At 48.1% G+C, this 23021-nt stretch overlaps 2 protein-coding genes across 4 annotated transcripts in view; one reads left to right on the top strand and one right to left on the bottom strand.

Moving 5' to 3' along the window:
* Window positions 1–264: 264 nt before the first annotated feature.
* On the top strand, window positions 265–4730 carry TIMM22 (translocase of inner mitochondrial membrane 22). The gene is made up of 4 exons (XM_055001703.1): window positions 265–531; window positions 2304–2500; window positions 3277–3349; window positions 4242–4730. Exons 1-4 carry the CDS (start codon window positions 276–278, stop codon window positions 4316–4318), a joined length of 603 nt encoding a protein of 200 aa, XP_054857678.1. The 5' UTR covers window positions 265–275; the 3' UTR covers window positions 4319–4730.
* A 3769-nt stretch (window positions 4731–8499) lies between these two features.
* Window positions 8500–23021, bottom strand: part of ABR (ABR activator of RhoGEF and GTPase) — a 121746-nt gene continuing 107224 nt past the window's right edge. For 2 of the 3 annotated variants that reach the window (XM_055000976.1, XM_055000977.1), the window contains 7 exons: window positions 20296–20355; window positions 18838–18947; window positions 18039–18178; window positions 16244–16378; window positions 15400–15505; window positions 13220–13367; window positions 8500–10947 (listed from right to left, as the gene is read on the bottom strand). In XM_055000976.1, the coding sequence (XP_054856951.1) occupies window positions 10858–10947; window positions 13220–13367; window positions 15400–15505; window positions 16244–16378; window positions 18039–18178; window positions 18838–18947; window positions 20296–20355 (789 nt within the window). In that variant the 3' untranslated portion in view covers window positions 8500–10857. The remainder of the gene's footprint in view (window positions 10948–13219; window positions 13368–15399; window positions 15506–16243; window positions 16379–18038; window positions 18179–18837; window positions 18948–20295; window positions 20356–23021) is intronic. The other variant, XM_055000978.1, reaches the window with a different exon arrangement.

The following is a 23021-nucleotide window of genomic DNA, read 5'->3' as shown; positions in this document are numbered from 1 at the left end:
GGCATGCTGGGAATTGAAGTTTTGGCATCTTTTAAGAGTAAGGGTTCGGGGTGATTGGATAAGATAGGCAATTGCGCAGTGTAGCCTCGAATGAGGCGGTGAGTCTCTAAACAGAATTTGAAAAGCGAAAAAAGTAGCCGCGCGACAGTTGGACTGCATCACCCATAGAGCATTGCGGCGAGAGCCCAATTGGGAGAGACGGCCGCTGCCCCGAAAGGCCTTATGGTACTTGCAGTTCCCGTGTTGTGACAGAAAGTGGGAGAAAAGCCCCAGTAATGGCGGCGGAGGCCTCCGATTCAGACCGGACTAGGCCTGAAACGGCCCGCGATGCTGCCGAGAGAGTCCCGACGTTACAGTACAGCCTCCTGCTGGAGCACTTGGTGGGCGACAAGCGCGGGCCGAGGCAGGCTCGAGCCTTCGACCCGGCCTCCCTCGGCGGCTTCCCGGCCCCGGCTAAGAGCGACGAGCAGAAGATGGTCGAGCGAGTTATGGAGAGCTGCGGCTTCAAGGCGGTGCTGGCCTGCGTCGGAGGTGGGTGGGGAAGGGGCTGCTGGGGCCAGGAGCTGTTCGTAGTGAGAGGACAGACCAGGCTCCTTTGGAAAGCACCCATGGGGAAGGGGTGGGGAGGAGATAGGGTTGCCAACTCCAGATTGGGAAATTCCTGGAGATTTTGGGGGTGGAGCCTGGAGAGGGTGGGGTTTGGGGAGAGGAAGGAGCTCATGAGATACAATGGTACCAAGTCCACCCTTCAAAGGGGCCATTTTCTCCAGGGAAAATGATCTTTGTGGCCTGGAGTTCCCTTGTACTTCCAGATCTCCAGTTACCACCTGGAGGCTGGCAACCCTAGGAGGGGGTCTTTTAAGGTGGGGCGGAAGAGCATCCCTTGCAGATACTTCACTGGCTTTCTTCCTTTGAAGAGGGCTTTGCGGTGCCAATCTCCAAGTGGGTCCTGGAAATCTGGAATTACAGCTGATCTCCAGATTTCAGGGATTAGTTCCCCTGCAGGAAATGGCAGAAGGTGGACTCTGTGGCATCACATTCCTTTTGAGCACCCTAGACTTGCAAATCTCCAGGTGGTGGCTGGATAACTCCTAGAATTACAACTGATCTCCAGGTGACAGAGATCAGTTCCCTGGAGAAAATTGTTGCCTTTGACAATGGACTCTGTGGGATTATAACCTGCTGAGCTCCAGCCTCTCTCTCAACCCTCCTCCCCAAGCTCCACTCCCAAAATAACAACAACATTCAATTTATATATTGCCCTTCAGAACAACTTAACACCCACTCAGAGCAGTTTACAATGTTATTATTATCCCCACAATAAACACCCTACCTGGAGCTGGCAACCCTGCCCCTATGCTCTACCTCCCAATTTCCAGGAATTTCCCAACCTGGAGTTGGCAACCCTAAGGATAAGCAGAGGCGGCCATTTTCATCCACATGGCAGTTTTTCACTCTTGGGCATGTAAGCATTGATTCTGCACATGCTGACAAGCCTTTGTAATAGTGTGCGCGCCTTAGCGGGCATATTCTGTATACTTTGCTTGGTCATCCCCTCAAGCCTGCCAGTTCTCAGTCAATCAATCGTATATTATGGTCAAAGATCAGCAACATTAAACATACATTAACAGAGCAGGTTTGGAAATTTACATCATTTCCACATGGTGTGCAAACTTGCCATGATTCCAGTCTTTCTAGAAACTTAAATGCAAAACGGGAAACAATAGAAGAATGACTGGGGATGACCGTTGTGTGCATGCGCCAAAAGCCCCTACTCCAGGTTGACAGCCAAAGTGGAGCAAAACAGCCTTGTGAAAGCTGCCAGGGTTTTATTCCAGCAGAAGCTTTTATCAGATACACAAAAGTGCATTTACGCTGTAATAAAATGTTGCCTTTGAACTCCAGTTTTTTGAATACCTTTTCTTGCTTTTTGCATGCTCTTGTATCATTTCACAGAGTCTCTTTGTAAGTCAAGTGACTCATAATTATATAAATGTCATAAATAGTGGGAAAATGTATAATAAATATTATAAAACCCTACAAAATCTATTATGACGCAATATATAAAGTATTATTAATAGTATATGGATAGCTCTTCACCGTGGATGATTGCCTTCCCAACGCTTTCTCACACCCACATTCCAAGAGAACGTATGTGAAAAGTAGTCTCTAGATGTTAAGTAGGAGCTGCCTAATGGATAGCTGGAAAAGAGACAAAATTGGAATGAGATGAGGTTGAGAAAGGTACGACCTAGATTTGGAGCTGACTGCAGCTGATAGACTGCTTTTGCTTTTCCTGTTAGGGTTTGTGTTGGGTGGTGCCTTTGGCATTTTCACAGCTGGCATTGACACCAATGTTGGGTTCGACCCCAAGGATCCATACCGCACACCGACGGCCAGGGAAGTTTTGAAAGACATGGGCCAAAGAGGAATATCCTATGCCAAGAACTTTGCCATTGTAGGAGCCATGTTTTCCTGTACTGAATGTCTAGTGGAGTCTGTGAGTATCAAATGTATTTTGATGAGTTTAATATTCATTTGACATATGTAGATCCTGTTCCCCCCCGCCCAATGGGCCTGATGCAGCTTATACAGACTGCCCACTGAAGACTCATGCCACAAACATGAAGGGCACTAGTGTGGGTCAAAGCAGATATTGTACTCTTAATGAATGGGCAGCAAGCAGGAAATAATCAAGAAATGTAAGAGCAAATGGGTTCGTATTAGAAAGAAACAGTCCTTCAAAGTTTGCTTCCTGGATAGGTTTTCCTTAAAATCCATGATGGGGTGATAATGGCCTGGGTTTTAACCCCAAGTTTTCAGAAGGAGCCTCCTTCAGTATAGACATGGCCGAAATCAGCAGTGCCACAAGCTGTCCTCCTGTTCAAACACAGTGGGAAGAAAATGCATTGGGAGATATTTCTCATCTCCTATAACACCCAATGAAATGGATCCAGGGGAGGTTCGGGATGGGCAATTGATGCGCTTCTTCACTTAGCACTCAACTTGTGGTATTCATTGTCACAAGACGATAGCTTCTGGCTTTGATGGCATGAAAGGGCCGTTCATGGAGAAGAGATCTGTTGGCAGCTCTTTGCCTTATTTGCTGAAAAGAGCTCCCAGATCTGATTAGTATGCCTGTCATGAGGGTGAGGGCGGGCCGCTGCCTTCAAGTCTTTTTGGTAGGCATCCAGTTGGCCATTGGTGGCAACCAGATGCTGTACTAAAAGGACAATATCCACGTAGTCTCTACATTGTGTTTTCTCATTTCCACAGTACCGAGGGAAATCTGACTGGAAGAACAGCGTTATGAGTGGGTGCATTACTGGAGGAGCTATTGGCTTCAGGGGTAAGTAATGACCTCTGAGTGGTTGCAATGCTACTTTAGCTACAATGGAATATTGCAGACTGGATTGTTTGTGTGGTCCAATAACTGCCCCCCCCCCCCGCCCCCACATTCTCTTTAGTGCTGCTCACATAGAAAAAAAATCCTGAGATTGATAGCTTTAACATCATTTCTACATTCAGAGCGCCATTTCTACACTGGCTTGTCTACCAAAGGATCCCATGCACCTATGCCACAGAGCCTTTGTGCACTGCAGAGGATTATGGGGCACATTCTAGGGTGTCATTGAGTCTTGCCGTTCCCCCACCCCTGCCCTGTAGAGTGCACTTAAAGTCACTCGAGCAGATACACGTTGCTTTGGGGGCAGATTTGCCAAGATAGGCGGAGCTGTGCTTTAGGGGAGCTGATCAGCCATTACTGAGTTTCTTACTGAAGGATGCTCAGGGTTCCCACAGCTTGAAAAACCCCGTCTTGGTCATTAGAATGCAGCTAGTGGAGCACAGTGAGGTTTGCCTGTTTGGCACAAGAAACCTTGTTTTTAAAAAGTGTGGTTTCACTTGCCTTAAACCCAAGCTCTAATCTTCTTATAAGAGCATTAAATTGAACACTCTCTGTCTACGCTTGTTACACTGGGCTTGATTGGTTTAAACTTCTTTGGAAATCGGGAGCCATCTCCTGCTCTCATGGCCTGTGTTTCCAGCAGGGCTAGACTTTTGTTCCCTTTTCAACTGCAAAGAGCTTGCTGCAGTGCAGCACTTCAGGTCTCAATCAGATTTAAAAGAGGCTGAAATGTAGCCTGTTGGGGTGGCATCTTTTCTCTTGGCTTAGCTAAGAGCAGGGCAAGGTGCATCACGAGGAGTCTCTGGGCTAACAGCTTTCCTCTCTTACCTTGCAGCTGGCGTAAAAGCAGGGATGCTTGGCTGTGGGGGCTTTGCTGCATTCTCTGCCGTGATTGACTATTACCTACGATAGCAGCCAGAACCGGCAAGGAAGGACTTTCTGGGATAAGGAGCACAGAACAGTTGGCACAATTAGCTTTCCTCTTCCTAGCCAGCAGGAGATACTTCTGTGCTCGGTTTCCTTAAAGGAGGACATGTCTCTCCCTCACCTCAGCATGGAGTCTGCAGACAGAGTCAGACCAAGTCAAGCAATGATCAGCCATTGCTAGAGACAGATGACTGTGAATTCCAAAGGACACAGTCTATTCTCTTAACTAGATTCCCTCTGTGGGTGTGTTTGCTGTGGCAAGTCTGCTGCCTGCTTCAGAAGTAGACTTGTGGAATCGTTACCACATTAGACTCAAGAGAAACGTAAAGATTTAAATTATTCCAGGCCATGTTCAAGTTGTTGTGCAACAACCAAATAAAAGAGGACACTCTTTCAAAGGCACTACAAAGAGCTTGAGGCAACTTGCTGAAAAAGTTCAAAGTTCAATGTGTGTGTTATGTGCTGTCAAGTCTTACGGTGACCCTAGGAATTAACAACCTCCAAAATGTCCTATCATTTACAGCCTCAGATCTTGCAAACTGGAGGCTGTGGCTTCTTTTACTGAGTCAAGCCATCTCATTTTTGGACTTCTTGTTTTCCTACTGGCCTTCCACCTTTCCTAACATTATTGTCTTTTCTACTGAGTCCTATCTTCTCATAATTTGACAAAAGTACTATAGCTCAGTTTCATCATTTTAGTTGCTAGGGAGAATTCAGGCTTGAATTGATCCACAACCCACATAAAAGTATCTTAGATGGCTGTAAAAAGAGGATTGAACAAATCGGTGGAGATGAGGTCTACCCTGGCCAATTAGCCATGCGAGCTAAATAGAAGCTCTTATTCAGCGGTAGTGCTGAATGCCAGGTGTTCAGCACCGGATTGGGAGGAAAGGGTCTTAAGCTCAGGCTGTGTGTGCATACCTTCTGAAGGCATCCTGTTAGCCCCAGATTGCTGGCTTAGATGGACTCTCCATCTGCCCTAGCATACTTCTTAGTAAGTTCTCAGCCCTGGGAAATGACCTTAGTTTAAATGCATCTACTCTGGGCTGCAGGCAGGCTCCAAGTGGTAGGCTATAAAAGCGATCAAGTGCAGGAAAGTGAGGTCCATTAACCCCGTTGGATTATCCAAACCTACATGTTCTGGCACCAGAACTTTCCGGAGAAAATGGAGGAACAGAGAGAAAAATGGATTTGGGAACTGAAAGTATCTAACTTCCTTTATGCACTGCCTGGCTTGGAAAATAAGGTGGGGCGACTGCCTCTCTAATCCTACAAGTAATCAAAATTTCTATTCCTCCTGACATGCCAGGAAGAAGCACTGCTCCTCACCCCACCCCAGTTTCTTCAGCAGCTGCCACCAATATGGACACTGCTGTCTGTGCACTCAAGCCATGGAAGTTTCCCTCTCCTGGTGTGTCATAAAAGGGCTTGAGTCAACTAGGTAGTTGTCCTACCTGTGTTCTTAATGGTATAATCTCCCTCTCCCCACCAAAAACCGACAGCAAAAGCAGTCACTTTTTAAACAGAGAACCTGTGAAGAGCAGTTTCTGTTTACCCCCACTAGGTATTTGGAGTTAATGAGAATTAAAAGAGAGGGGCTGTGGCTCAGTGGTAGAGCATCGGCTTGGCATGCAGGTCTCAGGTTCAATCCCTGGCATCTCCAGTTGAAAAAGCTCAGGTAATAGGTGATGTGAAATACCTCTGCCTAAGACCCTGGAGAGCTGCTACCAGTCTGAGTAGACAATGCTGATCTTGATGACCTGATGGTCTGATACAGTATGAGGCCACTTTACGAGTTGTAATTCGTCCCTTGAAACCAAGCTCTCCCCTGTCAGTTCATTTCAGAACTTTACAAGTGCCCAGTTTGCACCCCATTTAAAAGAGAAGTTGAGCTTTTGAGGAGCTAAACTACAAAACTGTCCTTCCAGGCCTGTGGATTGGTGGTAGCTGGGTAGACCCTGCCCCTCCAGTCCATGCAGTTCAAAGATGCCTGTAACAAAATCAAGATGCTTTCACAAATGAAAGGATTGCCCTCCCCTCAGTGACTTAAAAGTCCTGTGAACTAATTCAGTCACGGCTTAGAACCACCAAGTGTGTAAATGAGGACGTTGTTAGGTGTGCATGCTCCCCAACAGTAAGAACCCCCAACACACGTGACAGAGTAAATGGACGGTTCTCACAATGGAAGGAAGTGAGCAGCGGGGTTCCACAAGGATCCGAATTGGGAGCAGTGCCATTTATTTGGTTCATAAATGATCTGGAATTGGGGAAAGTAGTGGTGTAGTGAGGTCAAGTTTGGAGATAAAGAATTCAGGATCGTGAAAAACAAGGCACGTTGCAAAGAGCTTCAGGAGGCTCTCCAAATTGGGTGAGTGGGCAACAACGTGGCAAATGAAGTTCAGTTTTGATCAGTGTAAGGTTATGCACACTGGATTTAAAAAATCCTAAATTTAGATTTATGCTGATGGGATCTGAACTAGCTGAGACCAACCTCAAAAGAGATGTCAGATTTGTAGCAGGCAGCTTGATAAGAGTTGTCTATTCTTTCCATTTGCACAAGATCCAACATTTCAAAACCGTATTTTTAGACTCTGGCTGATATGCTGTCACTGCTGTACACTTCTGTGAGCCTCCTGAATGAGGACAGCAGAAGTGTAAGTCAATCACAACACTTAACACCTCTCCAGATTAAACTGAGAGTAAGATGTTGTGATCACAACTTCCTGTAGTGAAGACTGCACCATGGCAGTGGTGTGCCAGCATACATCTGATACAAAGCCATAAAGAACTATGGAGAATGAACAAAAAAAGGGGAACGAGGCTTTAGCAAGCTGGTCCTCGCAATTGCTGTTTATCAGTTTGAAAAGGACAATTCCCATCTTGCACTGGGGTCACAGCCTGGTGCATCAGTACTAAATCCTGATCAGGGAAGCCCTTCGCTGCCTGGGTCTAGATGATCGGCAGAAGCAATCTCTAAGCTAATTTTGGCCCTGATGAATCAGACCAGTGGCCTATCCAGTCTAGCATTGTTTCCCACAGTGGCTAACCAGTTGCCTTGGAGGGGCAACGAACAAGGCAGAGATGCCTCCTAGCACTGGCATTCAGAGGCTTACTGCCTCTAAACACAGATGTTCTCTTTAGTCACTATGGCTAGAAGCCACTGCTGGACCTCTCCACAAACTTATCTAACCCTCTTTTAAAGCCATCCATGCTCATAGCCATCACTACCTCCTCTGGTGGTGAATTCCATACTTTAATTATTCACCAAATAAAGTGGTAGTTCTTTTCATTCAGCCTGAATCTATTGCCCATCAGCTTCATTGGGTGCCCCTGAGTACTAATATTACGAGGGGGAGGGGAGTTCTATGTACTTTTTCTATCCCATGCATAAACTCCCATACATGGAGCTGGCCTTTCATATTTGGGTACTTTTGTTGGCGTATTGGAAGGGTAACCTTTTTTTCCTTTTCGTAATTTTAAAGTTAACATCTTTTTCCTTGTAACCTGTGGAACCCTGTGCCACTGGAATCAGTAAGTCAAGATAAAAGTTGCAAAATTCATGGAATATTCCTGATATTCATTCAGATTCTTCCAGCATCACCCACATAGTGCAGGGCAGAGAATATTGCATTTTGGTACGAGAATCTCCTGAACCATCTTGCTGTGGCCACTGCCAGACACCCAACTTTCAATCCTCAACCTGCCATGAAGCACAGTGGGTGACATTGGAGGCTCCATGGAGAAAAGGCAGGATGCAAATGTAATCCATAGATGATGATGATGTCCTATGGATGCATACACAAAGGCCGGGTGAAGGAGGGAGCTGTCCAAGATCCTACAAACTTTCCTCACCCCCTCCATTAAATAATGGCAAACCTCCAGTCAATTTACAAGTGGAAATCCAGACCTGGAGCAAGACAGCCAACAGGAAAAGGGAGGAATCAGGCAGCATCCCTATGGCAACAGAAAGTGTTGCCTAGGAGAAGAACGGCTGTTGCCAAGCTGATGAAAGTGAGAGCTCTCCTCTTCCCGATATGTTGTCTTTTGTGTCAACCCCCCCTCCCCACTATGGGTTCTGCATTGTTTATTGCACAACATCCCCATTCTCACAATTTTGAGATACCAAAGTGCTATAAACCTGCTGTTGCAGGGAAAGATATAGGAGACCCATGCCTGGGGATGTTTTGCCCAACTCCTATGCTGTGGCAGAGTATCTGAACACGGGCCTGTCCAATGACACGGAACCATTTGCAGCTGCTGCTCTGGATAGATTTGACATACAGCCCCTTCGGTGTAATTTGTGCAAATATCTGGGCTTTGCATTTTATTAACATTTTTAACCTCCTCACATGGTTTACAGCCATTTAAAGTTTGTCATCTACAGGGAAAAAAACCTGAAACAGAACACAGCCAAAAATATATATATATATATTTATATAATATATCCTTAAACAATTCAAATATTAACAGTTTCTACTTTAGCTGTAGCTTCAGGAGCATTAGTCTCTCCTGCCCCCCCATCAGAAAAATCGAGATAGAAAGAGCAACTGCGATTGTGGGAGGGGGGGATTTAATCTCTGCTGGTATCATAGTTAACCATTCGGGATAGGGAAAACGTTGTCTGGTTCCCATATTCTCTGTCTGCAATGGACATGTACAGATGTATGCAGACCAAGAAATCTCTCTTGTGCAGTAGGGTTAAAACCTCGCCCAAGTACAAAGCCTGGTACTTGGGCAAGTAAAATCTCTGGCCCCTAAACGATGCCATGTCATCTCCAGCTCAGCTGGCAGAAACATGATCAAAGCCGATTAGGATTCTGGGGCAGATGAGGAAGTCCTCCTTTTGTTATTTCTACCTAGAAGTCAGCTACAAACTACAAGAGGGCTTTCTGCTGAGTGTAGAGCAATATCTGGACCTGTCAAACTGCAGATGATGAAGACTTGTTCTTTATGGAGAAGGGATGCAAACAGCCCCTTTCCCTGGAAGCTGTTATCCCTGAAGGGTTCCAACCAGGAGGAGGAGTTAACATGGAGAAATGGAGCACTCCTTCCATTCTGTTTTTATTAATCACAAGCATGCCTTCAACACACTAAGCTGTCAAAAGAAAACTGGTATCTGGCCTGTCCTGAGACCAGGATAGAGGCTTTCTGAAAACAAGGCAGAATAAACTGTTCCCCCACTGACTAGGCAGGCACCGTACCTGTTCGGGCAGGCACAAGGCAGCCCCTTGGCTACTCATCTTTTACTCATCACAGAGAGAAAACTGAAACCTCGGAGGGCTAAAACCTGCGCCTTGGATGCCACTTAGGCCTGCCTAGATGAATCCTGTAGTGGTGCTGAGCAAGACTGAGAGACCACTGTATTCTACACCCATGCCATGGAATGTATCTGAGAGAGAGGGTAAAGAAAGACTTGCTGCCTCCGTGGCAATTCTTGGCTGGTGAAGGCCATGTGCAGTCAGAGAAGGCAAAGGTCCTTGGCGGGCAAGCAGCGTTCTCACCCTCCTAACATGTCTTCGTCCAGCCAACGTTCTTTGGGAAAGGCTCAAGTTGCCACCGGAAGGCTGGCTCTCTTTTGCAGAAGAATAAGACTGAACTCGTCCCAAGAGAAGTCATCATAAATAAATGGAAGGGGAAGCTAAGCCAGCAATAGTGTACATGTACACACATGCACACACGCGCGCACACAGAGCATCCAGCCATGTCTAAGTCTAGCAAGCAAAGCCACTTCCCATCCCCTCCAGCAGGGTACCTTAAAACCTCTTTACAAAATGAGAAGAGGGAATGAATCCACACTTTCCAAAATACACAGCCGCTCCCCCCTCCCCAAACCGCAAGAGGCTGGAATCATAGGAGAAGGGCTCTCTAGCATCAGAAAAGGAACCTGGAGACGCCGGACATGGAAAAAAAACACCTTCAGCTGTCCATGCGGAACTTTCGCAAACCAGGGCTGGCTGGCAGCGGAGGAGGGAACACAGAATTCAGCCACTGGGATCCACCGTCTGCATAGCCAAGCAGGCAGAGCGGAGACCAAAAGAAAGAAAAGCGGAAGGGGAGGAAAAACAGGAAAATTAAGCAAGGCACCACACATGCAGGCCACAAGGGAGAAGGGCAAAAACAACAAGTGCTGTAGGTTCTGAGCTGGAACAAGGCAAAGCAGGGTGGGGTGCGTGGAGACTGGGTTACAGTAAAGCTCTGTTAGAAGATGACATACAAAGACATGGATGGACCAGAAAGCCCCCCCCCCACACACACACACAACCTGCCCCTGGTCCTCTTCTGTCACTCGCTCCTGTCTGCAACAGCTGAGTTATCAATAAAAATGTACCAGAGACTGGACTTCTGTCCAGAGAAAGAGTGCAGGGCTGGCAAGTGGTTTGTACAAAACTGTCCAACAAGTGCGGTCAGCGTACATCCCAAGGCAGCACAACGTCCTCAACACGGTCGGGGGGTGGGGTACAGAGTCCAAGTCTGTGCTGCGTCCCTTTCACTCAGAAAATGTGGGTGACCACACAGCCCAGGGGCTACACATCCGTGGAGAAGTAGAGAGTGTTGCGTTTGAGCTCGGCAAAGGTGATGGGCGGGTGCTGCAGGTAGTACAGTAGCACTTGGACCTAGGAAAAGAGCCCCAGAAACAGGAAATTAGTTTCATGCACACACGTGCAAAGCTGTCATTTAGTGCCTCAACAGAGAGCTGATCCCTGTTTCTGATGAAATCTTGGTGGAATACAAGTTGGCGATCTTCTGATCAACTTACGTGATACAGTCAAAACAAAATGGTAACGCAAAAGCCAGTTCACTGACAAGATAAGAATATCCCAGGAGCCCTTGCAAATTTGCCTTCTGGCGTATAACCAGCACCTCAAACAGCACCTCTTGCTAGATAACACAGAGAGGAGCTGAGTGAAGCCAGATGTAACATTTATAGAGAGAAGTGGAGCAGGTTTGTGACTGGCCTCACTATGTTCCGTTCCAAGGTCAAGTTATAAAAACAGCTTTACGGATCTACAAAGGACATTGACTGCACACACTACCGAGAGGACTGAGTTGACTCCAAAACTCCTCCCCTCCTCACGCACTGGAGCGTTTTGAATATTTTTCAGTAGATCAAAGCAGTAATGCATTAAAGGGCTAAACCTACCTTAAAATTAAAAGAAAGAACCACCTAGGGCTGACAGCAGAGCCAGTGTTGACAGTTTTTAGAGAGAGAGACACACCAATGTATCAAATACAGAAGAAAACGTGGGTTGATTTGCAGGGATAATTTCCCTTTACATTTTAGTTCTAGGAGGTGTAAACTTTTCATTCCCTTTATGTTTTAGGTCTAACCTTTTATCCCCTGCTTTGTGGGGGGGCGGAATACTTAGGAATTGAGAAAACCTGAAATACAAGTTAATGCTTCCTCTCTTAATAAAGCCTAAACTCACTGTATTACTTTGAAAACGTAGACAGTGTTACGTTATACAACTTGGCGTGTACACATTGTCCTTTTGGGTATACTGATGAAATTTAAAACTATAACTGCCTTGTTTCATTGAAATCATAAATACCCATTATCTACCCAGCATCAGAAATGGAGATGTTGAATCTTTAAGAAAGCCCATGTGGTAGTTAAGAGTGTTGCACTAGGATCTGAGAGTGACAGGTTCAGGTCCCAGCCTTGCAATGGAAGCTTGCTGGGTGACCTTGGGCGAGGTCTCATGCTGTCAGTCTAAGCTACCTCACAGGGTTGTTGAGAGGATAAAATGGAGGCGAGGAGACTGATACAAGCTACTTTGGGTCCCCATTGGGAAGAAAGGCAGGGTATAAATTAAGTAAAATAAAAGACAAATTTAAGGTACCTAAAGTTTTTTTGCCAGTTGGGAAAAAATAAAACAACTGAAAATCAAACCAGTTTGGCTAGGGATCCTGATGGTGTTTTGCCATCTTCTGGGCATGGAGCATTGAGCGGGGGGGGGGATGCATTTCCTGTATTGTGCAGAGAGTTGGACTAGATGACCCTGGAGGTGCCTTCCAAGCCTATGATTCTATGATTTTACAGATTGTATCCTACCAGCCTGCTAAGCTAAGGACCGAGTGGCAAACATTTTCACCCTTGAGTCTTGGACAGCAGAGCTTCACAGTTGCATAAATCGGTTATAGAAAGATTATTTTAAAACACTGCTTTGAGATATTTTGTCAGAGAATGTTTCATAAGAGATCTCTTCAATTTTTCCTTCCACTGGGGGGGGGGAATCCTTGGGAAGGGGGTGGGGAACAGCATCTCTGGGCTTTGCTATGCCTTCACTCTTTGACAAGTGCAATGTTACCAGAGGGCCAAGTCACTCAGTACAAATTCTTCCAAGCTGCCATGAAGACTTTAAGTCAGATGTGCAATCGCAGTTCTGTGTGTGCGCGCGCACGCACACACGACACACGCAGGCTAACTGCAGCATGGCTCTCAGGGGAGAAAGAGCTTCGGACCTCCCCACATGCCATATTCATATCCCGAAATGGCCACCTGGGAGACATTATTTGCTCCATTGCAAAAACTACGTAACTTGCATGGCTACACATAATTTTTGAATTAGAGCAAATAGCAGCTCCCGGGCCATTTCGGAACATAAAAAAGGGGCAAGGGAGAAAGGCTAAAGCTCAGCCTCCCCGTGCTTTGTGACTGCAATCAGAATCAAGCACACATGCATCTAGGAGGCAGAGAACTCCCAACGTGCGTCAGCTACCAAGTCTTCCAAGTGGCCACCAGGACTTTTGTATCATGTGAACTGGCCTTCAAGAGAACCCTTGCTTACAGCAGAAGGGCGTTCTGGGGTCAGTAGGTGGCCCAGCAGGGGGCACTGGCTTCTCCCTCCAACTTTGCCACAGCCCCCTCCCAAGCCCTTCCTGTACCTGTGCCATGACGTCATGGGACCAGATGTCTGAGGCCAAACTGAGATGCCCCTTGCTTTCCACCTCGGAAGGTCTCAACAACGTTGGGCCAAACACAGTGGCCAGATTGTGCAGCGACATTTTGTTGACAGGCTCCTTCTCAGCCACCCTGGGCAATGAAGACATGTGGACAAAGCAAAAAGGGTTAGTTTCACAGACCTCCTTCACTTTGGCACGGTGGCAAGGCCTTTCCAGGATAACCCATTTGGAAGAGAAAGAGAGCAGAAGGACAGAATCGCTGGTCGTCCAACCTCCTGTCTCTCCCCTCCTTGGCTCTGTTCAAGCACTGCTGTTTCCATATCAGAAGCTGCACAGACCTGATGCAACACATACGCACACACCCTGGCCTGGATCTGGTCGCCATCTCACAGGTCCCCCCACTTTCTTTGCCCAGGTTAAACTCTGGAAGCCATCCAATTCCCTCCAGCACACCTTTCCTGGAAATGACCGCTGGCCGAGCTGGACCACAGCCAGCCACTGCCTTGGAAACCAGAATCAAAATACTGCCATGTTTGGAGACAGCTGTGCTGTAATCTGCCCCCCCCCCTCCTCCCAAGCTGCACAGGGTTTGAGTGCTGTCCAGGGGAACAGATGTGGGAACTGGCTGTGCCCTCTTCTCAAAGTAGGAAGCCAAATAGATTTTCCTTTCAGGCTGAACTGAGGCCTCCTCCTTTTCTGCTCATATTCTTCCCAGCTTGGGACCTAACAAACTGGGGGGGGGGGAGCGGGAAATGCCAGTAATACAACATTCCAGCCACCGATTCCAAATTCCCCTTGGCGTGTTTTTGGCCAGCTCGGCAGTCTTCCAACCCACAGCTCCTACAGCAATTCCTCAGCAGAAGAGCAAGACTCGAGCAAGGCCAGGAGACCGTAAACAGCCAAATCCCCACGAGAGGGGGCTGTCGAATTCAGGCTGCTATCTTCTCGCTCACCAGCAAACAGATACTTTAGAATCTCTGAGGGCAACAATGCCAAGTACCCTATTGACTGTTTTCTTCTTTTTGGCCAGTGGAATTAGATGGGAAACACAGCTTTGGTCCCCACTTCTTCTCCTCTACCAAGTAATAAAGCTGCAGAAGTCTTCTCTCCGCAAAGGGCTATTTATTTATTCTCTGCCTTTCTCGAGAAGACTCAAGGCAGAGAGGTCCCTGAGTTCTGTTTCTCGGTCAAGCTAGAGTGACAATGTTTGTAACAAACGTGTGGGTGGGGGGAGCCACATGTAACAGAATGACCCTAGGACAAAAAAAAAAAGGCTCTGTCCCCAATGAACATAAAATCTAGGAGGACTCATTTCCCCCCGCAACCAGAGAGAACCTGTGAACTCATGCCACTGTTTATACAAATTCAGGAAATGAAGCAGGAGTTGACATGAATTAGGGACGGCAGCCTGCCCCTCTCTCACCCCAGCCCTGCTCGCCTGGCTGGGTGGGAGTGGGGAAGAAAGCTGGGAGCCACTGGAGCACACAGTGAAATGGTGCACGCGCTCGGCGCTCTGGAGGCCCCGATGATGTGCTTCTGATTAAAAACTGGAAGCGAGAGGGTCTCAACGGGGCCAAATCAGCCCTGCTGAAATCCCATCACTTCTGTTTTTCAATCAGAAGTGACGTCATCAGGGCCTCTGGAACACGTGTGTGCAAGGGATGTGGATTGGGCTCCTGTGGCTGCCAATCACCTCCCCCCCTTCCCATTCCCCACTTTTGAGGTAAGGAAGGCTGGCAACTCTAACACGAGTCAAGTCGAAAGATCTCCAGCCTCCTGCCACTCCCCACTTTCATCCTGTGCTTGTGCAAAGAGGGAATTCTGAGCAGCTTCTGCTTACAGGGCCCTCCCAAGATGCAGCGATGCCCAAGAAGGACCCCCTGCCCCCAAAAGGGCATACACCCTTCCCACTAACAAAGGATAGAAACCCACTAGGAACTCCCCCCCTTGGAAATGAGTTTTGTGGGGGGCGGGAATGTCACTGTTCTGTTTTCTTGGTGTCTGCCACAGCCATTAAAACATGCGTTTCCTCCAGTCCTGCTAAGGAGGCCTTCGGAATGGTAAAGTCCCTTTGTGTTCTGCTGCAGCACAAACCAACGCAGGCCCTCCTCCTAGACCCCACTCACAGGCCTCCTTCTCCTTCTCCGCAGAGGGGGAATTACCGTTTCAAGTGTTCCAGCAAGAAGAGGAAAGTGATGAGGTTGGGATCTGGCAGGGAGCGTAGAAGGTGCATCATGCAGTTCTCCTTGGCTGATGGATCAGAGAGCGCTGGAGATGAAAGATGAGATAGAGGGAGGTGGTGAATGCACATCCCGCCTTGCTCAGGCAGCAGAACCAGCTGGCTGCTAAGCCCGCCCTTGCTCTTGCTGTAATCCAGTGTTGGGAAACGGGGATGCTGTTTTAGCATGCTGGATTTGGTTTGAGGAGACCTGTATTCGAATCCCTTCTCAGTCACTGAGCTCCACCTCCGGCGACTCTCACACTCTCTCAGTCTAACAAACCTCATGGGATTGTTGCGAGGCATCACCCCAAACTCCTTGGAAGAAGGGTGAGGATTATACATTAAGCCAGGAAGGCTGGGGCCAGAAAGGAACTGGACTGTGTATTATAACTCCAAACTACCAGGCCAAGGACAGGAGGCCTTGCACTGAGGACTCACTGCAGACAGAGACAGAAGCCTGGATACCCCCAACCCAAGCCCCCAAAGGGCCAAACAGATCCTACTGGACAGCACCACATAGCCATTCTCAGCGTCTCCCACTGTTGGCCCACTATCCACCCCTCAACTTCTGATCTCAATCTCTAAAGAAGGAAAGAACTTGAAAAGCAACTTACAAAAGAAAGGATGCGCGAGCACTCAACAAACGCTATTCATCTTTAGGGGCCCACTGCATCTTTAGGGACATCCGACCTTGCCTTCCGAGTTCCGTGAAAGGACAGTGAAAAGGCCTCCAAATTCTGTCCCCCTCCCCACCTTCCTCACGCATTACACAAAGTCGCTCATACCGATGCCTTCCATAAAAGTGGGATAAAGTCGGTCCGTCAGGAGGGGCTCCGGGAGTTCGCGGAAGTACAGCTTCAAGGTGCCCGCAATGGCGTTGATGTCCATGTCGCTGAGCATCACCAGGGTGTCTTTGTTATCTGCAACAGAGTTAAGAGGTGATGCTGGGTTTGAAAAGGAACAGAGGAAAGAACTGTCCTGCTGCAGTACAGGGCCATGGAGAGGGGTGGACAGGGAGGGGAGAGGAAGCAAAATTCCAGGGGCCCATGTGTTTCAGGTTCTCTGAATTCCCAGTTTTCGTTTTTTTTAAAAAATCTGTAGTCCTTTCTATTGTGGAGCTATGCCTTTCCCCTTACATCTCTGCAATGGAAAGGGCTAGAGACTTTTTAAAAATGAAAGCTGGGAATTCAGAGAACTTAGTACATATATTGGTTATAACATTACATTGATGATGATATTTTAGTGCCAATTAAAAATATAACGCTTCCTGCAGCGGTGGGGAGGAAACAGCCACTGTGGGAACAATCTCAGAGAAAATCTGGGAGAACTCAGCTAATGTGCCTCCTCTCTGTGAAGGATACAACTGACATTTCACATCTATCCAGTTTTCCTTCCTCATTAAACATCTGTATGTTGTTCTGAGCTTTTTGTTGTTGTTGTTGCTTTAGGCAAGTAGAAATATTTTAAAGGTTCTTTTCCCAGTTGAGTGCCTTTTAAAAGAGACTGATGTCTCATTTCATTCAGTGTGGCTTATTCTCAGGTAATCTGCCCCCTCACCTGTATTTAATTTACACACTTTAGTATTTGGGCTGGTTCCCTTGGTGGGGGAGGGCCTGATTCTGCTTGCTTTTTTTGCACCATATCCTATTGAATCTGCACAGCGTAGACCATAAATTAGGTAAACTTTAATCATCCTGTCCCTTTTTCTTTACTGTCTTCCTTGTGTGTGTGTGTTATGTGCCATCAAGTTGCCTCTGACCTACGGTGACCCTATCGATGAAAGACCTCCAAAATGTCCTATTGTTAACAGACTTGCTCCCTTCTTCCTTGTTTTCCTTACCTGACAAGCAATTATTATTCTATTCATGGTATCAGGAAATCAAGTGGGGAGATTTATTAGGATATTCAGTTAGAACCAGGGTCATATGGGGGAGGTTCCCAGATGAAATCTTTATCCGAGGACTCATCCAGGCTCTTGGCACCCCTGCTGGAACACCTCATTTCCCTTCAACATTCTGGTTTTCAGGTGACAAGATATTGTGGAGATATGCCTTTCCCCTTACATCTCCGCAATGGAAAGGGCTGGAGACTTGTTAAAAGTGAAAGCTGGGAATTCGGAGAACCTAGTACACAAGATGTGATGGCAGCCCCCTGGTTTAGAAGACTTTGAAAAGGCAGGGTGGTGGTGGTAAGACCAATCACAGAGGATCAATCTACAAGTGACTTTTAGCCAATAATCAGTGCCGTGCAGTGGAATGGGGAGACATGGGCTCCAATCCCCACGCAGCCAAGGAGTTCCCTGGGTGATCATGGGCCTATCACTCTCCTTCAGCCTAGCCTTTCTCATAGGACTATTCTAAAAATGAGCAATGGGAGAATGAGGCATGCTGTCCTACCTCTTAGAGGAAGGGTGGGATAAAAGTGTGATAGACAAGGCAGACCCTCCATGTTCAGAAGCAGAACACAGGCTTCCCGCAAGCACCTGGGCGTTGCTGTTGGAAACCGGATGCTAAACGAGGTGGACTCTGATCAAGCAGGACCCTTTGTATTTAAGGAGCCTGCATGTGGGGAGAAACTCACTCGAGTCAAAAGCGGCTTTCAAGGCCTGGATGTCGGTGGCCACCCCTGAGATACGATAGATGCCCACTTCGTCGATGCCCCGCTTCTCCACTTCCTCCACACACTGGCGTACGATGTATGGCACTTTGGAGCGTTCCCGCCTAGTGGAAAGAGAGACTTGGAATTAGGAGAGTGCACTGCTGGGAAGCTGGGCTGGGCTTCCTCCCCGTTTCTCCCTTTAGAGCTGGAGGAAGAGATGGAAAGGTGTGTGCCACAAGCAGCCAACCTGACAGCCAGATGGCACTAAAAAGGGTCAGGGAGACTATTTAGAAATGGGGCCTTGGCTCAGTGGCAGAGCTCCTGCTTTGTTGGCAGAGGTTCAATTCTGGGTACCTCCACTGCAAGAGTCTCCCATAGCAGGCATGGGAGGGAGGGCGCCCTCTTTGTTTGCCACACTGGAAAGCCAGAGAAGACAAGCAGAGCTGGCTCAAGCCCCTTCCCCTAATCCCAGATATGTTAGTTTGGAGTGCTTATGCAAGGGGGGAGAGGAAGGTGTTCTGCACATGCTCAGAGGTATTCTTTGGCCTAGTGTTATCCCTGAAATCATGTTCCAAGGCCAAGGATGGTTCTGTATCAGGGAAGGGAGTTAGAACCTCTGAAGAGGAAGGCAACAGTGCACTACCACCACTAAGTCACAGTCCTGGGTGCAAGAGTGTCACAAAGTCCAGAACTAATGACCCCAATGGTCCAGAACTAATGACCCCATGCCTGGATTAGAGAAGTATCCACGCCTGTGCCCCCAGTTTTGCTTCCAACTTACTTAGTGACAACGCTGATTTTCACTCCAAAAACTCCTGTTTGCTTTTTCGATGGGGTCCTCTTGAGGCTCATGTCCCGGCTTGTAAACTTCATGGAGAACTCCACTTTGATCTGAAGAGAGAGCCAATGATGCCGGGGGTCACACACAGCAAAGGAACTCCCCTTCGCTGCCTTCAGTAGCCCCAAGTACCTCGTGCTGGCTGCAAATAATGGTGACGTTTGCAGAAGAACAATTTTTGGACTGAGTCCCTGTCTAGAGTATTTAGCAGGGCTTCTTCAATGATATGACTGGTAAGGCAAACAGATATCCCGTAAACAACTAGCCTGCTGCAGGTGATCTTCTACTGCAATGTGCAAGGGGGTGGTGTCCTAAGGCATACGTCTTTCTGTTCACATGGAGGGACAGTAAGGCCGCAACAGACCCAGCCAGCTTGCTGTGTGGACTGCACATGTGGACTGCAGAGGATCTGGAGAGGCGTTGGGGCTACAAGTCAACAGAGAGACAAGCTACAAGAGACGAATTACACGAGGAGGAGCACGTGAAGGGAGTCGTAATGTTAGCTGGGAAACTGAGTTTTAAAAGAGATGGGAAGGCTTTGTCAATTTCCCCTCTCCACAGAGCCAGGGAGATTAACAAACCCTCTGAGCCTCTGGAAGGCTCTGTCAGTTTCACCTCCCCTTCTAAGAGGAGAAGAGGAAATAAACAAACCTTCTGAGCAGTGATCTCCCTGGATCTATAGATGGGAAATTGACAAAGCCTTCCAATCTCTTTTAAAACTCAGCTTCCCAGCTAACATTGCAACTCCCTTCATGTGCTCCTCCTCGTGTAATTTGTCTCTTGTAGTTTAGCTGTGAGTGTTCCCAGAAGGTAGAAAGTTATCCATGACAGCCGATTGGGTGGGAACTGGAGCCACCAGGGTTCGAATCTCTGCTCAGCATGATGTAGTGGTCAGAGTGTCAGACTAAGTTCAGAGAGACTCCTTGCTGAGTGACCTCAAGTCCCCTTGCTGGGTGACCTTGGGCCAGTTGCATTCTGTCAAACTAACCTACCTCGTAGGACGGTTGTCATGGGGCTAAAATGGAGAAGGGGAGAATGTTGTGAGCCACTCTGAGTCCTCGTTGGGGAGAAAAGTGGAGTATAAGTAAATAAACAAAATAAATGAAGCTGCCTCAGGAGCCTCGGGTCAGCTACTCTCTCTCTTGGCCTAACCTACTTTGCAGGGTTGTTGTAAGGATACCGACAGTGAAATGGCCATAGCACAGCAGTTCAAGACCTAAGACTTGCCTGACTCTAACTGTGCCTGACCCTCAAAAGGCATCCTAGGGCAACCAGACCCACAGGCACTGGATTGAAGGGTGAGAGGAAGGAAGCACCTGGGAAGGGCAATGAATGCATGCAGGAGCAGAGAACTTGGGCAAGGACTGAGGGATGCAGCGGGCAGCTCTACTTGCTCCTTACCCCATTCATCTCAATCACATCCATGTGCCAATTCTTGGTCTGCACTGTCTGGGGATCCAGCTGCAAAGGAACAAGAGGAGAGACTGAGCTCCCAAAAGGCTCCAGAGAAGGCAGTCCAACCAAAACACCCCAAGCAAGGGGGAACCATGCAGAGGCAAGGAGCACAAAGACTTCCAAGTCCCCAACAGCTCTTTGAAATGTATTTTCTATTGAACTAAAGGGCTGCATGTTTTGAAGACGGACATAACAAACACACAGAACTGGATTTATACATTGAAAGATCTCTCTCTCTCTCTCTCGTACTCTCTCACTCACTCACTCACTCACTCACTCACTCACTCACTCACTCACTCACACACACACACACACACACACACACTGTTGGGGCGGGGCACCACAATGTCAAGGTGCTCCCCTTTGCAAAGAGAGCATTTTTGCATTCCGAAAAGCCAGAGATTCCAATTTTACATCATGCGTATAAAATTTATTTATATCCAAGGATGCACGGATGCTGTGTTTCTGTGGCACTGAGTACTGAATTCTGCTTCTTGAGAAACTTAGCTTTCAGGGTGCTTGGTTGTTATTGTTTATTTAATAAGCTTCTAGCCCTCATGTGAACATGATGAAGTCTTGCAAGCCAGAGTGTCAGCTGTGTGAGATGTCAAACAATCCTGGGAAAGGCGATTCAGTGCCTCGCTCCTCCCCTCCACAAAAACAACTCAAAGTTGCAGAACAAACAACTCAGATACACACACACACACACACAAATGCAAAAATACAGATTCCTTGGGAACAGACTGTCTTGGGAACAGACTCGTGCCCATGGTGTAGTCCTTCCAAAAACTGGGCACTGCCTTTTTTCATCTTCGGCTTTCCCCAGCCCCAATTTTAGGCTAGTGAAGAGGAACTGGTCCACTGCCTGACCCACCGCCTGGGTGCTGCTCTTGCCAAGAAACATCTGGCCAGACCATCAGGAACTGGCATGCAACGGAGGGCATACCCGAGGGATAAGGCAGCCTGGCTTTGGGGCTGGGGAGAAGCCCCCACATCCAGAGTGCACCACAACATCCCTCTCTCACCACCCAGATGAGAGCTTCGCAAGCGCAACAACCTGCTCCGGAGAAGCCAAGCCTGCTCAGAAATCCCAGGGAAAGAAGCGGCCAGCTCCACTTCATGGCCTGCCAAGAAACAATCCCATGTCCGAGTTATTTTGGGAGACCGCTTCCGAAAATAAAAAGGGCACATATTCCACACAGACCCCCGTGGCCATTTGCTGTCTCCTGGGAAAGCAGGCTGAGCTGTTTCCAGAGGGGTTTTCACGTTCCTGTACACTAGGAACTGAGCCTGCCTGGATGCCAGGGCTTAGGCTGGGTTTGGGGAGCTCTCCAACAGAAGCCCTGCGATTTCCCAGGGTTTGGAGCAGCCTCGGCATGAAGGGAAATGTATCAAAGCCCAGCTGCCACGGGTCAAGCCAGATTAGGCCATCACTAAGAGCCAAGCTACAAGTGACGCCTGACACAGATTGGACACTTGTCAGCTTCCCTCAAGTTTGAATGGGAAATGTAGGCATCCTGGTCTTGCAGCTGTACTAGAGAGCCAAGCTGTAAAACCAGGACGCCTACATTTCCCATCAAAACTTGAGGGAAGCTGGCAAGTGTCCAATCTGTGTCAGGCGTCACTTGTAGCTTGGCTCTGAGTTTTCTTGCTGCCTAAAACTGCCCTTAGCAAGAGGCTGCAGGACTGACAATAGTTCTCCCTCAGCAGAACACAATGGGGGATGACCAGGAGCAAGGAGAAGGGAAAGGATCACGGTCAGAGAGAAGGGGGCCCACCTTGGTTTGTGGCACCAGTCACCAGCATGCACCGGGCCCCACTGCAGATCTTCTCTTGGAGACCCACAAGAGGTTGGGGCCCAGGACAGCTGTCACTGTAGACATCTAAAATTGCAACCTCCTGAGTTAGAGCACAGGTCCGCTGGCCCAGTGCCATCTCCTGTGACTGGCAGCAGCCTGCCAGGCCCCGGAAAAAGGGCTTTCCTAGCTTAGCTCCCTGAGAGCCATTTTATCTGGATGCTAAGGATTGAACCCGAGACCTACTACACACGAAACATGGGCTCTGTCATGGCTTTATCTGCAAGAACAGCTCTTCCTGGAAGGACGGCACACTGGGAACCTTCTTCTTAGGAGACAAAGACTGGTGATGCCTAGCACAGGGCCTTCTTTGCAGCAGCCCCACTGTTCAGAAATACTCTCGCCAGAGGTGTCCAGTAGGCCATTTCATTGCTTAGTTTCATCTTTTAAAAAAAACCAAATTACCCTTTTTGATTTTGAGCCACTCCCCAGGGCTATGGTGCTGTTTTCTCTCATGCTGCCGATGTATGTTACAGTCAAAACAAAGCCCTCAAAAACCATGCCTCGTTTTTCTGTGCATTGCTTTGGGACAAATATATTTCACAGGTCCTAAGCCTGATGGGCTATGGATCCATTTCCCATGCCTGCACTCCCCTTCCCAGGCTTGCCTTGGCAGCCTGTTCTGTGTGGAACTGCTGCACGAGGCTCACAGACTCAGGCCCGCCCACCCGTGCCAGCTCCTCAAGGGGGCAAATGGTCTCCCCTGTGGCGCCTGGTAGCTTGGGAAAAGCCTTCTGAGCAGAAACTTCTGAGGAGCTTGCTGGGAGAAGGCGGTGCTCCCCACCTTCAAGCGGCACACCAGGCAACAGATGCCAA

Source organism: Eublepharis macularius, chromosome 17 (genome assembly GCF_028583425.1).
Source record: "Eublepharis macularius isolate TG4126 chromosome 17, MPM_Emac_v1.0, whole genome shotgun sequence".
In the NCBI taxonomy this organism is placed as follows: Eukaryota; Metazoa; Chordata; class Lepidosauria; order Squamata; family Eublepharidae; genus Eublepharis; species Eublepharis macularius.
This window is presented reverse-complemented; position numbering and strand designations above follow the sequence as displayed.

Coding starts and splice junctions, on each gene's coding strand:
- TIMM22 (XM_055001703.1), top strand. CDS start 276: ATGGCGGCGGAGGCCTCCGATTCAGACCGGACTAGGCCTGAAACGGCC. Junction 532..2,303: donor GGTGCTGGCCTGCGTCGGAG/GTGGGTGGGGAA, acceptor TTTTCCTGTTAG/GGTTTGTGTTGGGTGGTGCC. Junction 3,350..4,241: donor AGGAGCTATTGGCTTCAGGG/GTAAGTAATGAC, acceptor CTTACCTTGCAG/CTGGCGTAAAAGCAGGGATG.